Source organism: Ursus americanus, chromosome 15, assembly GCF_024610735.1.
Source record: "Ursus americanus isolate L20-20 chromosome 15, mUrsAme1.1.p, whole genome shotgun sequence".
Classification (NCBI taxonomy): Eukaryota; Metazoa; Chordata; class Mammalia; order Carnivora; family Ursidae; genus Ursus; species Ursus americanus.
Window position 1 is genome coordinate 35,588,642 of NC_142141.1, and position 12,033 is coordinate 35,600,674.

Sequence of the window (12,033 nt, forward strand, 5' to 3'; positions counted from 1 at the left end):
GTGATGGAGTCTATTTGCATAAGAGGCAGGGCAATGTGCCTGCATAAACCTTGAGTTAATGTTATTAAGGGAAGGGGGGAATGGACTTTAGGAGGCCAGTGACAGGTTCTGTCACCCCACCTTCCCCTCTCAAGTAATCTTGGAGAGGGCCACGAGCTCCAAAGCCTAGAGGTAAGGCCTTGGGGCTGTCTGCAAACTGAGCGTTCTCTTCCTTTCCCCCGATTCCAGCAGGGTTCTGAGGGGTTCAGCAATACCAGAGTCGTTCAGCACAGCAGCTCCAAGTCTCATTTTGCCATTGGGTGGCCCTCATGTAAATCGACATAAGTGCACATTTAAACTTTACTCAGGTGTTTTTTCCCCCTTTGGTGTGGTTTTTTTTTTTTTAAGATTTTATTTATTTATTTGACAGAGATAGAGACAGCCAGTGAGAGAGGGAACACAAGCAGGGGGAGTGGGAGAGGAAGAAGCAGGCTCATAGCAGAGGAGCCTGATGTGGGGCTCGATCCCATAACGCCGGGATCACGCCCTGAGCCGAAGGCAGACGCTTAACCGCTGTGCCACCCAGGCACCCCTGGTGTAGTTTATTGAGCGACTAAGTTTATTACACTTAGTGTAAGCTTTGTGGTAATTTGTTAACCAGGAGGAGCTTGGTTGTGCTGCAGAAACAGCCCTAAAATCTTATTTCCTCATTCTCTGCCGTGAAAATAAAGGATTGTTTCCTGCTTGTGTTCTGTGTCCCTCTTGGGTCAGCTGGTATCTCTGTCCCCAGTCTCTCCTCGGGGCCCCAAGTCTAGGGGCCCCTCACCCTCCAGTGCATGAAGACAGGAGAAGGAGAGGGGGCACAGCCTATGCTGGCTTCCAGAGCTTCCTTCTGGAAGCGATAGTTGTGACTTTCACTCACATTTCTCTGCAAATAAAGTCCCATTGCCTGCCTCGCTCCAGAGGAGCAGGAAGTACAGTCCTGCTGTGAATCCAGAAGGGGAGAACCTGAAAGTTGTGGTAAATCGCCTGAGTGACTACCTCAGGCCACACAGAGAGGAAGTTGTTCTGGCTCTCCAGGAGTTCCCAAGAAACAAATCACTGTGGGTTAAGTGCCGACGGAATTATATGTGAAGGGCTGAGGGAGCATTGACTGAGGAGTGTGGGGCTCCAGAGGCTGTCAGAGACGAAATTGTGTAGTGTGAAGACCCAGTTTCTCAGAAAAAGGACAGAAGGACATTCCAGCCTCAAAAACTATGGGTTCAGTGGCATGAACTTAGGACATAGCATGATTTAGCAAATGCAAGTGTTTTTGTGTTACTGGCACCTAAGGAAGCCTCCCCCAGTGAGGGTGACAGGAGGCGAGCCGACCTGGTCAAATTGGAGTCCTGAGTAAAGAACAGAAAGAGGGTCTGCGTGGGGTGCTGGGCAGGGTCGCACGAGGCGCTGCAGAGTCCCTTTGCTTGAGCTCATATTTGCATGGGGAGTTAGAAATGTATGTGAAAAACAATAAAAAGAATGTAAGTGTGCCCTGTGAAGGTTGAAAGAGCTGTGGAACCAAGGGGAAAAAACCGACTTTAGTCAAAGAGATAATGGGTGGGGAACTGGAAGAGTTTGAAAGCGGAAGAGAAAGTGTTGTTGACATTGAACCCTCGAGGCAAAACAGAGGAGCAGCAGACAGATTGAGGGTGTGTTTGAAAACAGAGGAACAGCAGACAGATTGAGGGTGTGTTTGAGGGACCACAAGCAGCCAGTTTCATTCCTGTCCTCAGTATCTGTGGAGCGCCGTCTCAGCCTGAGACGGAATGATGGTCTTGTATAGACGTGCGGGGCTGATGCGGGGCGGGTGTGTGTGGCGCCAGGTAAGGCTGCAGAGGGAAGGTTGGTGGGAGTTTGAAGGGTGTGCTAAAGTCCTGAGTTTCTTGAAATAATCATTTCTGCTTATCACGAGACTTTCTGGTACAGTCTGGTTATGCATCCTCCACATTGATGCACTTACCATTAACCTCTCGTTTTTCAGTCTTTAGATGCAGTATAACCTATCATGTTTTTGTACGAAAGAACAAAGTATTTTCTAGTGCATTTTGTGTTAATCATATTTTTGTGACAATTGCACTATTAACTTTATCCGCTAATTAAAATTTGATTTTTTTTTCTATTGCAGGTCTTATTCTTGCTATCAATCAGAGAAAACAAATACTAAAATCCCTGCTCTTTTACCTGGTGATCATGAAATAACGATAAACCGTCTATATGATTTTGGAAATCTTATAAGTAAATTCACATTAAATGAAAAAAATGTTTGTAAGTATTTGAAAAGAAAAGTGATTTGAAAATAACTTAGCCCAGGGGCTCCTGGGTGGCTCAGTCGGTTAAGCATCTGCCTTCAGCTCAGGTCATACTCTCAGTGTCCTGGGATCGAGCCCATGTCGGGCTCTCCACTTGGTGGCGAGTCTGCTTCTCCCTCTCCCTCTGTGCTCTCTCTTGTTTTCACTCTCTCTCAAATAAATAAATAAAATCTTCAGAAAAAAAGAAAACAGTAACTCAGCACAGTGCCTTTGTGCTTAGTATTGCAGTGCTTTATAATTGGCAGAAATTTACTCTTCTTTTGAATCTCCGTTGTTAGGCTAATGCTTGCATTTCCCCAGCAACCATACTGTGGCTTATAGAACACAGCCAAGATGGGGAAGGAAGCAGACTGTCGTCTAGTCAATCAGAGTAGATGTCACAGAGTTCACGATCCTTTGCATATTTGGATACTTTTCTTGTCCCCTCTTTGCCTCATTGATTCCTGCATACCTTTCAGAATTTCTCAGGTGTCCCCTGCTCTAGGAAGTGCTCTTTGAGCATACCAGTTCCTTTTTAAACATTCCCAAAAGCCATGTGTATTTCTCCTTCGTGGCATTTCTCATGGTTGCATTACTAATATATTATGTGATAAGGCACTTACTGTGTGTTGCTTTCGCAAGAAAATAGGTTCCGTAGGGCAGGGAGTTTCTCTTCTACACCTAGCACCTAGCCCACTGCCTTGCATGTGGCAAGCATCTTTTACAGAGGTGTTGATTAAATGCCTACAACCTAGGTTACAGGCTGAGTGGAGTCATGAAATAGACCCAGGCTGATGGAGATGGAAATTTTGCTACACAGCGAGACCTTAGAAACCCTAGGAGCCTTGACTCTTAATGGTGGGAGAGGCGGGTTTGTTTGCTCCTGACAACTGTTATGGCATGGCATCATAATGATATTATAATGAGTCTTATAAGGATGACTTACTTTGAAACAAGGGGGAAAATATAATTAACTGGGTGACCTGTCCAATTTCATGGATAAGATGCCTGTTTGGAGTGGTCTGTGTCTGAGATAGAACAGATTCTGAAAGGATAAAAACAAAGCAAGCTTTCCAGGAACTTCACCTCTGTCTCACTGCCTTTCAAGATAAAGAGAGAAGAGCCATATTTGTTATTTTCTTTCTGCAGCTGAATGTGAGATCCATGTGAGAATGTTTTTGTACAGATCAGCCATTATTTCAGTACCCACAGAGAAATACTGTTAACACTTAAATATATTCGCTATGTATATACATATAAACAGTAAGGTTCATATTACTTTATAACCTAACAGAAGACATAGATTTTTCCATTTGTTATCTAAATCTGTATTATTTTTATAGGCTGCATAGTATTCCATTGAATGGAGGTACCATAATTATGTTAAGTGATCGATTATTAACATTGAGATTTTTATTTCTGGTTTTTCAGTATTACAACCAATGCTTTAATGAGCATGTTTTGCACATGTGTGTTTCTAATTTGTGTGATGATTTCCTTAGGCTAAATTCCTAAAATTGGGAATGCTGCATTAAAGATAATCCCCTTGTTAGGACTTTTGATATCCATTGCCAATAGTTTTCTGAAGCTTTTGAGTCTCTTTGCATTTCCATAAACATCCTATTAGAGGGGCTCCCTGTTCTTTACTTCTTGCCAGGACTGGGTATTGTCCATTTCTCTTAGTTTTGCCATTTCAATCTCATGGCCCCCCAGTTGTAGCATTTTGTTTTTGCATTCCTGTGATTATTTTTTAAAAAATGATCATTTTTGTTCTTTTCTGAACTGTCTGTATCCTTTCTCAGTTTTCTCTTGTGTTGAAACTCATCTTTTCCCTCATCGGTTCATAAGAGCTCTCTATATTATGGTTATTAATTCTATCATATTTGCTACAGATAATTTTCCAAGTTTAGAATTTAAACTTCATGGTTTTCATTTTTATATAAATAGAATCGTTCACTTTTTCTTTTTTTTTTTTTTTTTGAGCTTTTGGTTTTGTTATCATGCTTGATTTGAATCTTTTACCATCTGGAATTATTGTGTAGTAAAGTATAAGGAATCTAACTTAATTTTATTCCAGATTTATAAAAAAATTCCTTAGGACTCTGTCAGAGAGCCAGTTGGTGTTGTCTGATTTTTCAGTAGTTAAGGAGAAGGTGCTGCCTGGGAAGCTACTTGAAGATGATAGTGGTCAATGGAAAGAACTAGAGGGGCGAATCAAGGCAGACTCTAGATGACTTACTAGATGAATAGTCCAGTGTTTTTACATACCATGTAATTTGTTGATAGCAGTTTTAATAATACTGAGTCTGATTATGATTAGACTATTAGGTTAACAGTATCCCAGTAATAAGATATTACTATTACTACTATGATAATACTGTTAAGAAAATTGAAAAGCAAACTAGAGGAAAATAAAAGGGAGGTTGGATGCATTAGCAATTCTTTGAGTCCCTACTGTGTTTGGGAGAAGCTATGAAATGGTAGTGTACCTGTGCATTAGAGGATCTGAGTTCTTTGGCAATTTGCTACTGAATAAAAGTATGAAGAATCAAGATTTCTCCAACACCATACATATAAAGCAAACCAGGCATTTAATATATACACACATACATAATACGCTTCTAATTGACAAGGGCGAACACAAAAATAAGTCTTTATAAGACTTCTAGTGTCTAAGTTTCTTAAAATAACCTGAAAATATGGATCTGGCCGAGGCAGAATAAATAATGTGGATCCTATGAATGAGCTGGGAAAGCTCCCATCTCCTGATGTTTAAGCAAAAAAGAGCATGGAGGTTATGGGTAAAGACGTACTAGCTTTAAAAAATAAACACAAGTGATTAAATTTATTTCCCAGCTGAAAAGTTCCTGTCTTCTGGAAAGCAAGTTAATATTGTCCTCAAGTGTCTATTTTAGCTGTAAAGAAATGCAGATAATAGTTTGTGGGATCTTAGGGAAACTTCCCATTTTACTGTGAGGAAGTGTACTATGAAGTAGTGAAAAAGTGTGTGTGTGTGTGCGCGTGTGCGCGCATGTGTGTTTAATCCTTTCATTTGCATAATTGTGGTTGTTACTGTCTTTTAGCTTGAAATACTGGCTATGACTTGTGTTTTGAAGAATAGCCCACTTCTATTTAGGTAAAATGTAAATTACGTGTACTTTCCAGAGAGGGAGTATTTTAATAGATGAATATTGCCTTCGTGTAAATGTTCCCATCTTTCATAATTTTTAAGTTACTATATCATGACAGCCTGAAGCATTTGAAAGAACAGTGTTCTTAGAAGCCTCTTCTCTGTGATCACACTGGCACCTGGAACTTTCCCTCTCCGGATACTAAAGCAATTTCTTGCTCCTCCTTTGCTCCGTTTTTTTTTTTTTTTTAAGTTTTTATTTTAATTCCAATTTGTTAACATACAGTATTTGTTACATAAGTTTCAGGTATATGATATAGTGGCTCCTTCTGTTTTAAAAGCAGCTCCTACTTAAAACTTGTCCTAGAAAGCATCCTCCACTGTCCTTAGGTAGCTGTGGAACCACTGACTTTGCTGTGTAGTGTTTAGGTTTTGAAGCCACAGGGACTGTTTCCTGTACAGCCGTAAATATTTTACACAGATCCAGCATAGAGCACTAAAATGGTCAGCACATTTTAGTTCAATTTATTAAGAACTTATTTTTAATTTCCAAGACTAATTTATATTGGTTTGCTCTGCCATTTTTTGTTACTTAGCACACTCAGCTCCCCTACCTCTGTAAAGTCCTGCAGTCCTGGGCTTGCTGTGACTGCTTTAACCAGCCCTTGTGCTTCATGGGGCAGTGCTAGGATAGGGATGGCCCAAGAGCATGTATGTGTCTCTGGAGTTGTCTTAACTTACCTTCACTTACTGTGATTGGAAGCGAGAACATGTAAGACAGTCCCCACATTGTCTGCCCTTCACACCAGGAAGCCACGTTTCATACAGCGGGACAGGCTCATACCTTACGTGTTTTTCATTGATCCAAACTATTTGAGTAATTTACTCATCCCTTATAAGTAGAGACTTGAAGATTTTAAAGAATACTTTGCTTTTTCTGCCTTTTTTATTTTTATAATTTACCATTTTCTCCCTGTGAGCTACTATATCCTTGAGCATGTTTTTTTCCTTTACCTTCTGTATTGCATCTTCAGAGCCCTCTGCCCTCCCAGACTTCTTTCTCACCAATGACAGGACCCTCCCCAATGCTGATGGTCTTTCCTCACTTTTCCTCTGTGAACTCTCTTTGATTTGGGCCTAAATGACAACCTATTTATTTTACTCTCAGTGCTGCTGGATCTTCTCTGGTTTCCTTCTGCCTCTCAGCATTCTTGCTGGGGTTCTCTGGTTCCTTAAAGGTGTGACTGTCTCTTGGTAGCTCTCAGCTGTCAAACAAGCTTTGGCTGTTTTGAATCATGCGTTCAAGTCTGTTCAGCTACACTCAGTGAGTTCCTCGAATCTGTGTCCATGGTGCTGATGGGCCCTGTTCTCACTCGCGGTCAGCAGGCCCCTCCACCGATCCTCCGTCCCTCCCCTGATGCTTGGTCATCGACAGCCTATCTCTCACATTTCCTCACAATGTCCGTGATTCTTTTTGCCTGCTTTCTACGCTAGAAACTAATCTTAGATGTTTCCCTTTCTTATTATACTAATCCTTCATTTCTTTGATCCAGTCACTTCTTTGAAACGCCCATTAGAGTTTTTCCTTTTCCATATCCCTCATGCACGTGATGATGCATCATGATCCGTATCCTTGCTACTCTGGTCAGCCTTCCGCAGTGGTCTTCCACTTAATCACCTTACCTCTCTCAGCACCCTGCAGGCCACAGCTCACCTAGCTTTTCTGAAGGACTTCTTATCCTGCTGAGTACTTACCACATCTGCACAGTACCCTGTTGGCTCCCTCACTCAATGCCTTGGTCATTCCCGTGGTCTTGCTGCTGTTTACAGATATATACCAGTAATGGTTCATAGCATCCCCAAATGGTGACTTGTGCCAGCATCAGGGGCTCTGACACTGCCAGGTGAGTGGGAAGGGTGCAGAGAAAACAGGTGAGAAGCTCTACCAGAGCAAGCTTTCCATATTCCATCATTTTCTTAGGCCTGACCTACAGTCATACTGAGGAAGCTCCTTTACTTCTCTCTGATGTTGGAATCCTTACAGATTCCAGACTGATGACACTAGAGTTTTGTGGGAACCCAGTGGCTATTTGTATTAGAAGACATATTAGGATTTGGTAATAATTTTCTCAGATTTGAGGGATGAATCATTGGGAGCTGCTTGTGCAAATAAATACATATATTCTCTTTTTTCAGTAGTCACTTTGAGAATTTTCTTTCTTTCTTTTTTTTTCCGAGAGAGAGTGTGCACAAGGCAGGGGGAGGGATGGAGGGAGTCAGAGAATCTTAAGCAGGCTCCATGCCCAGCGTGGAGCTGGACAAGGGTCTCCTCATGACTCTGCGATCACAACCTGAGCCAAAATCAAGAGGTGGATGCTGTACCGACTGAGCCCCCCAGGCGCCCCGAGAGTTTGCTTTTAATTCTTGATTATTTTTTGGTCAAGAAGGAATGGAGTTTTAAAGTAATTGATTAATGGAATTACAATATAAAAATCATTATTTTACTAAGTCATGTCTGTTTTCTTTTCTTCAAGCCTTAATTCCAGACACTCCAGAGATCTTGAATCTGTCTGCTGATTTCTCAACTTCCACATTACACCTAAAGTGGAATGACCGGGGTTCTGTTTTTCTACATCACTTAAATGTCATCTGGGAAATTAAAATTCTACGTAAAGAAAATATGGAAATCGTAAAATTAGTAAGTTTGAACCAAAATAGATTTTTTCCTGCGACATTAAAGAAACGAAGTAATTTTTAAAAAATTTTTAAGGTGATGTCAGTGAACTTTCACATAGTTAAAGAAGTAGATTAGCTGTCCTTTCAGGGTTCATTATAAACTATTTGCTATTACTCAAATCACTTACTAAAATAATGTATAACTTACTAATTGTAGTAAATTTAGGAAATTAAGGGAGGAATAATCCATGATTCCACACCACTTGACCACAGTAAATGTTATTTTTGTGTTTCTGTCCAGCTTTTTGTATGTGCATGTTTTTACATAAATGAAATATATGTATACATGTAATTTATTATTTTTACTTTTGTCTAATACTATAAACAGTAATTGTTGAGAAATTTCGTATAAGCTTCTAAGTTTGAATTTATCTGAATCTGAATTAACGTTCTTACATTTAATAGTACATGCTTTTTCCTCTTATTTTTTAAAACTTTGTTGATGAATAGTTTTCTTATGATCTGTCTCTAGTTTCCTATTAACCTAAAGGAGGATGAGGAATAGTAGTGAAACGTTTTGACAGCGGGTGTGTGGGAATTCCCTCTTTTGTCCTTTCACTCTTCCTCCTTAATGAATTTGAAATATGCTTACTCATAGATTTAAGAATTAGAAGACTATCTTAAGATTTTACAATGATTTGCCTAAGTGCATAGATAAGATAGATCATAAAGATAAAGAAGAGGATTACTCTGTATTTCATAGTTGTCTTGGTTTTCCTTTCTGACACTCTGTGTGTGGCATTCCTAAAGTAGTGGCAGCCTAACTGTAGCAGTGTGCGTGCCACGCTTCCGCGTTGCCGACAGCACCCTAAAAGCTCCGTGTATGGTCGCTCTTTGCATCCTCACCACAGACTGGTGAGGGAGGCACTCTGAGCATCATCCCCACTTAATAGATGAAGCTCCAGAGACACAGGAAGACATGAAGTGGTGGAGCCAGGACTCAGAGTTACAGAGTCTGTGCTCTTTCTTAACCACTGCAATTTCTGTTACAAAATAGATCTATTTATTTTTAAGATTATTATTATTATAAGATGCCTTCCCTTCCTTTGCACTTGTGCAAATCAAACATGCACTTCAAGACCTGAGTCAAATCCTACCCCGTATTTTAAAGCCCATCCTAACGACCTCAGCCTAAAATGCTCTCCCTTTTCTGGAATTTTAATGGCAGTTTTCTCCTGCAACCTAATTTGCAAGTAGCTTTGACTCAGCTCTACCATTGTTGTCTTAAAACTATTGCTTCTCTAAAATTGTACCATGTAGCTTTTTATGATGGCTGACATTTTGTGCTGGGTGGGTTACCACTTAGTGGCTTCAGGTAATTCCCCAAACCTCCTTGTTCTCATTGGTGAAGTGGTGCCAGATATTTACTTTAGTAAATGATAACAGTATCTATAAAGCTGCTAAACAACTACGAGTTGTCATTACTTCCTTTGGGGCTACCTCAGGGATGCTAGAGTAAGAGGGCTACTCTTCTGAAGTGTAAGTGGAATCAAGCATAAAGGAATGGGGGCGCCTCGGTGGCTCAGTCGTGAAGCGTCTGCCTTCGGCTCAGGTTGAGCCCCGCATCAGGCTCCCTGCCCCGCTGCAAGCCTACTTCTTCCTCTCCCACTCTCCCTGCTTGTGTTCCCTCTCTTGCTGGCTGTCTCTCTTTCTGTGTCAAATAAATAAATAAAATCTTTAAAAAAACCCAAACATATAGGAATGGAAAGGATCACTGTTTTTAAGGTCCTGCAACTCACGGCCACAAGGTGCATCACGTGATGGCCGTGGCAAAGCACTACTTTGGGGATCTGATCTTTGAAGAAAAATCTTTGCATGGGAAATAGAGCAAGAGGCCAGAAAAACAGAACAAATGAACTTTTAAGAAGTGAGATTGAAAGGGCGAGTGATGCAGGTCTATAGTAAAATGTGACCTTTCTGTTTGTAATTCTGTGTTATTAATATCATTATTTAAGGCAGAGTTGCTTCTAACCTGTCACTTTGCTGTTATTTTGTGATTGTGTAAGAATCAAGTATACTGTACATTGGGGTTTCAGTTAGAACTTGACAGTTTCTGCCTGTGGCCTCACATACAGGCCTGGAAGCTGGTGCTGCGAGGACAGGATGGGAATGACACCTGGGAGCTCTGCAGCACCCTCGGCCCCTCCCATTCTGCTCTCCACGTGAACAACAAATTTCAGTTCTTTTAGCTGATTCTTTTATTATGTATTTCCATTGTCCAGATAGCATGCACGTGTTGCTCTTCCTTAATTTTTCTTTTCAGTTTTGAGCAACGTTTTATTGTAACAGTGGGAGATGAGAATTTAGTCTTGTCACCTCCCGGCCTGGGCGCACACACTTGCATGCTTGTGTGCTTGCTCTCTCTCTCTCTCTCTCTTAACATTTCCCATCTTTTTCTAGTACTGTTATATCATTCTGTGATAATTTTTGGTAGAGTGGCATTCATTGTATTATGATTATATAAAACACTATCCACAGCTAAACCGAGTAGTATATACTATTATTTTCCTTTTTAGGGTACAGCTTCTTGTATTGTCTTATATTTTTAGTTTTATTTTTGTGCCCCATTAATTCAATCCTAAATTCTCTCCAAGTTGTATGAATCTCCTGTTGAAATGTTCAAACACACTAGTTCTTTATCAGCTGTATGTTTGTGAATAGCTCTCTCTGAGGCCTTTTGACTTACTTCTCAACCCTGCTTACATAGGGTTCACATAGGTGCAGTGTTCTTATAGCAGGAGTATAGTAAACACCTGAGAACTCTTTGTGGCCATAGGTTTCTCAGGAACTCCAGCAGTCTCCATTCCTACCAGCCAACCCTAGGTTTGAAAAGATTAATACCTGGGTATACCCGTAACCCTTTTAGGACAAACCTGTGTGTTTTTTTGGCACATTTCTTAGGAAACTGTGGTCCAAGAGGTCTCTCTCATCATCCAGGGGACTTCTTTTACCTTTTTCTTGTGATGGATCCTCTTTTTCCTGAATTCTTCCTCTTATTTCCTCATTTTGTTGGGAGCGTATATTCTAGTAGGTGTTTGCTATTTATTATAAATACTCTCTGCTATCTATAATGGTAGCTTGCAGATATACTTTGTTTTTTTAATTTAAATTGGTTGCTAACAAAATTTAAAAGACTGTCAATTCCAATATTGAGAAGATACTGAACAATTGGAACTTTCATACACTTCTGATGGGAGTGTACATTAAGACGTGACATTTCTACAAATGTCTGTTTTGCACTCATTCATGATTGCTACTTTAGCTGGGTATAGAATTGTAGGTTGGGGGATTTTCTCAAGATTTGGAAGACATTGTTCCATTTGTTTCTTCTTGTGGATCTCTCTTCCTTTGTTGTACTAGACAGTCATTGGGCCCCTTTCAGTCTGAAAACACATGTCCATCAGCTTGGGAAATTTTCTTATTTTATGTCTTATGGCTTTAATTTCTTCATATCTGTTTTCTCCTATTTTTTTTCCTTAGAAATACTGTTCTTCAGAAATTGGACCTTCTAGACTGGTTCTCTACTGTTCTTAATTGTTTCTCCTTTCCATCTGTGATTTTATTTTGCTCTGTTTTCTGAACAGTTTTTCTTAAACTTTATCTTGCATTCCTGCTATTGAATTTCTATTAATAGGTTTTTTTTTAATGTACAAGAGATCCCTTTTGTCTGTTCTTTTTGTTTGTTTTATGGATGCAATATCTCATTCTGAGGATATCAGTTATTTAATTTTTTGTTCTTTCTATGTAGTCTGTCTCTTCAAGTTGTTTTTCTTATTTTGATCTTTGACTCTCATATTAGAACTTTTTCTCCAGTTTCTGGTCATCCTGGTTGCTGCTCATATGTGAGTGGCTCTTAAAATT

The 12,033-nt window shown here is 40.1% G+C and overlaps 1 protein-coding gene across 3 annotated transcripts in view; it reads left to right on the forward strand.

Annotated features, from left to right (window-relative positions):
- Positions 1 to 12,033, forward strand: part of LIFR (LIF receptor subunit alpha) — a 74,481-nt gene that overhangs the window by 26,333 nt on the left and 36,115 nt on the right. For all 3 annotated transcript variants that reach the window (XM_045787300.2, XM_045787301.2, XM_045787302.2), the window contains exons 4-5: positions 2,144 to 2,283; positions 7,971 to 8,134. In XM_045787300.2, the coding sequence (XP_045643256.1) occupies positions 2,144 to 2,283; positions 7,971 to 8,134 (304 nt within the window). The remainder of the gene's footprint in view (positions 1 to 2,143; positions 2,284 to 7,970; positions 8,135 to 12,033) is intronic.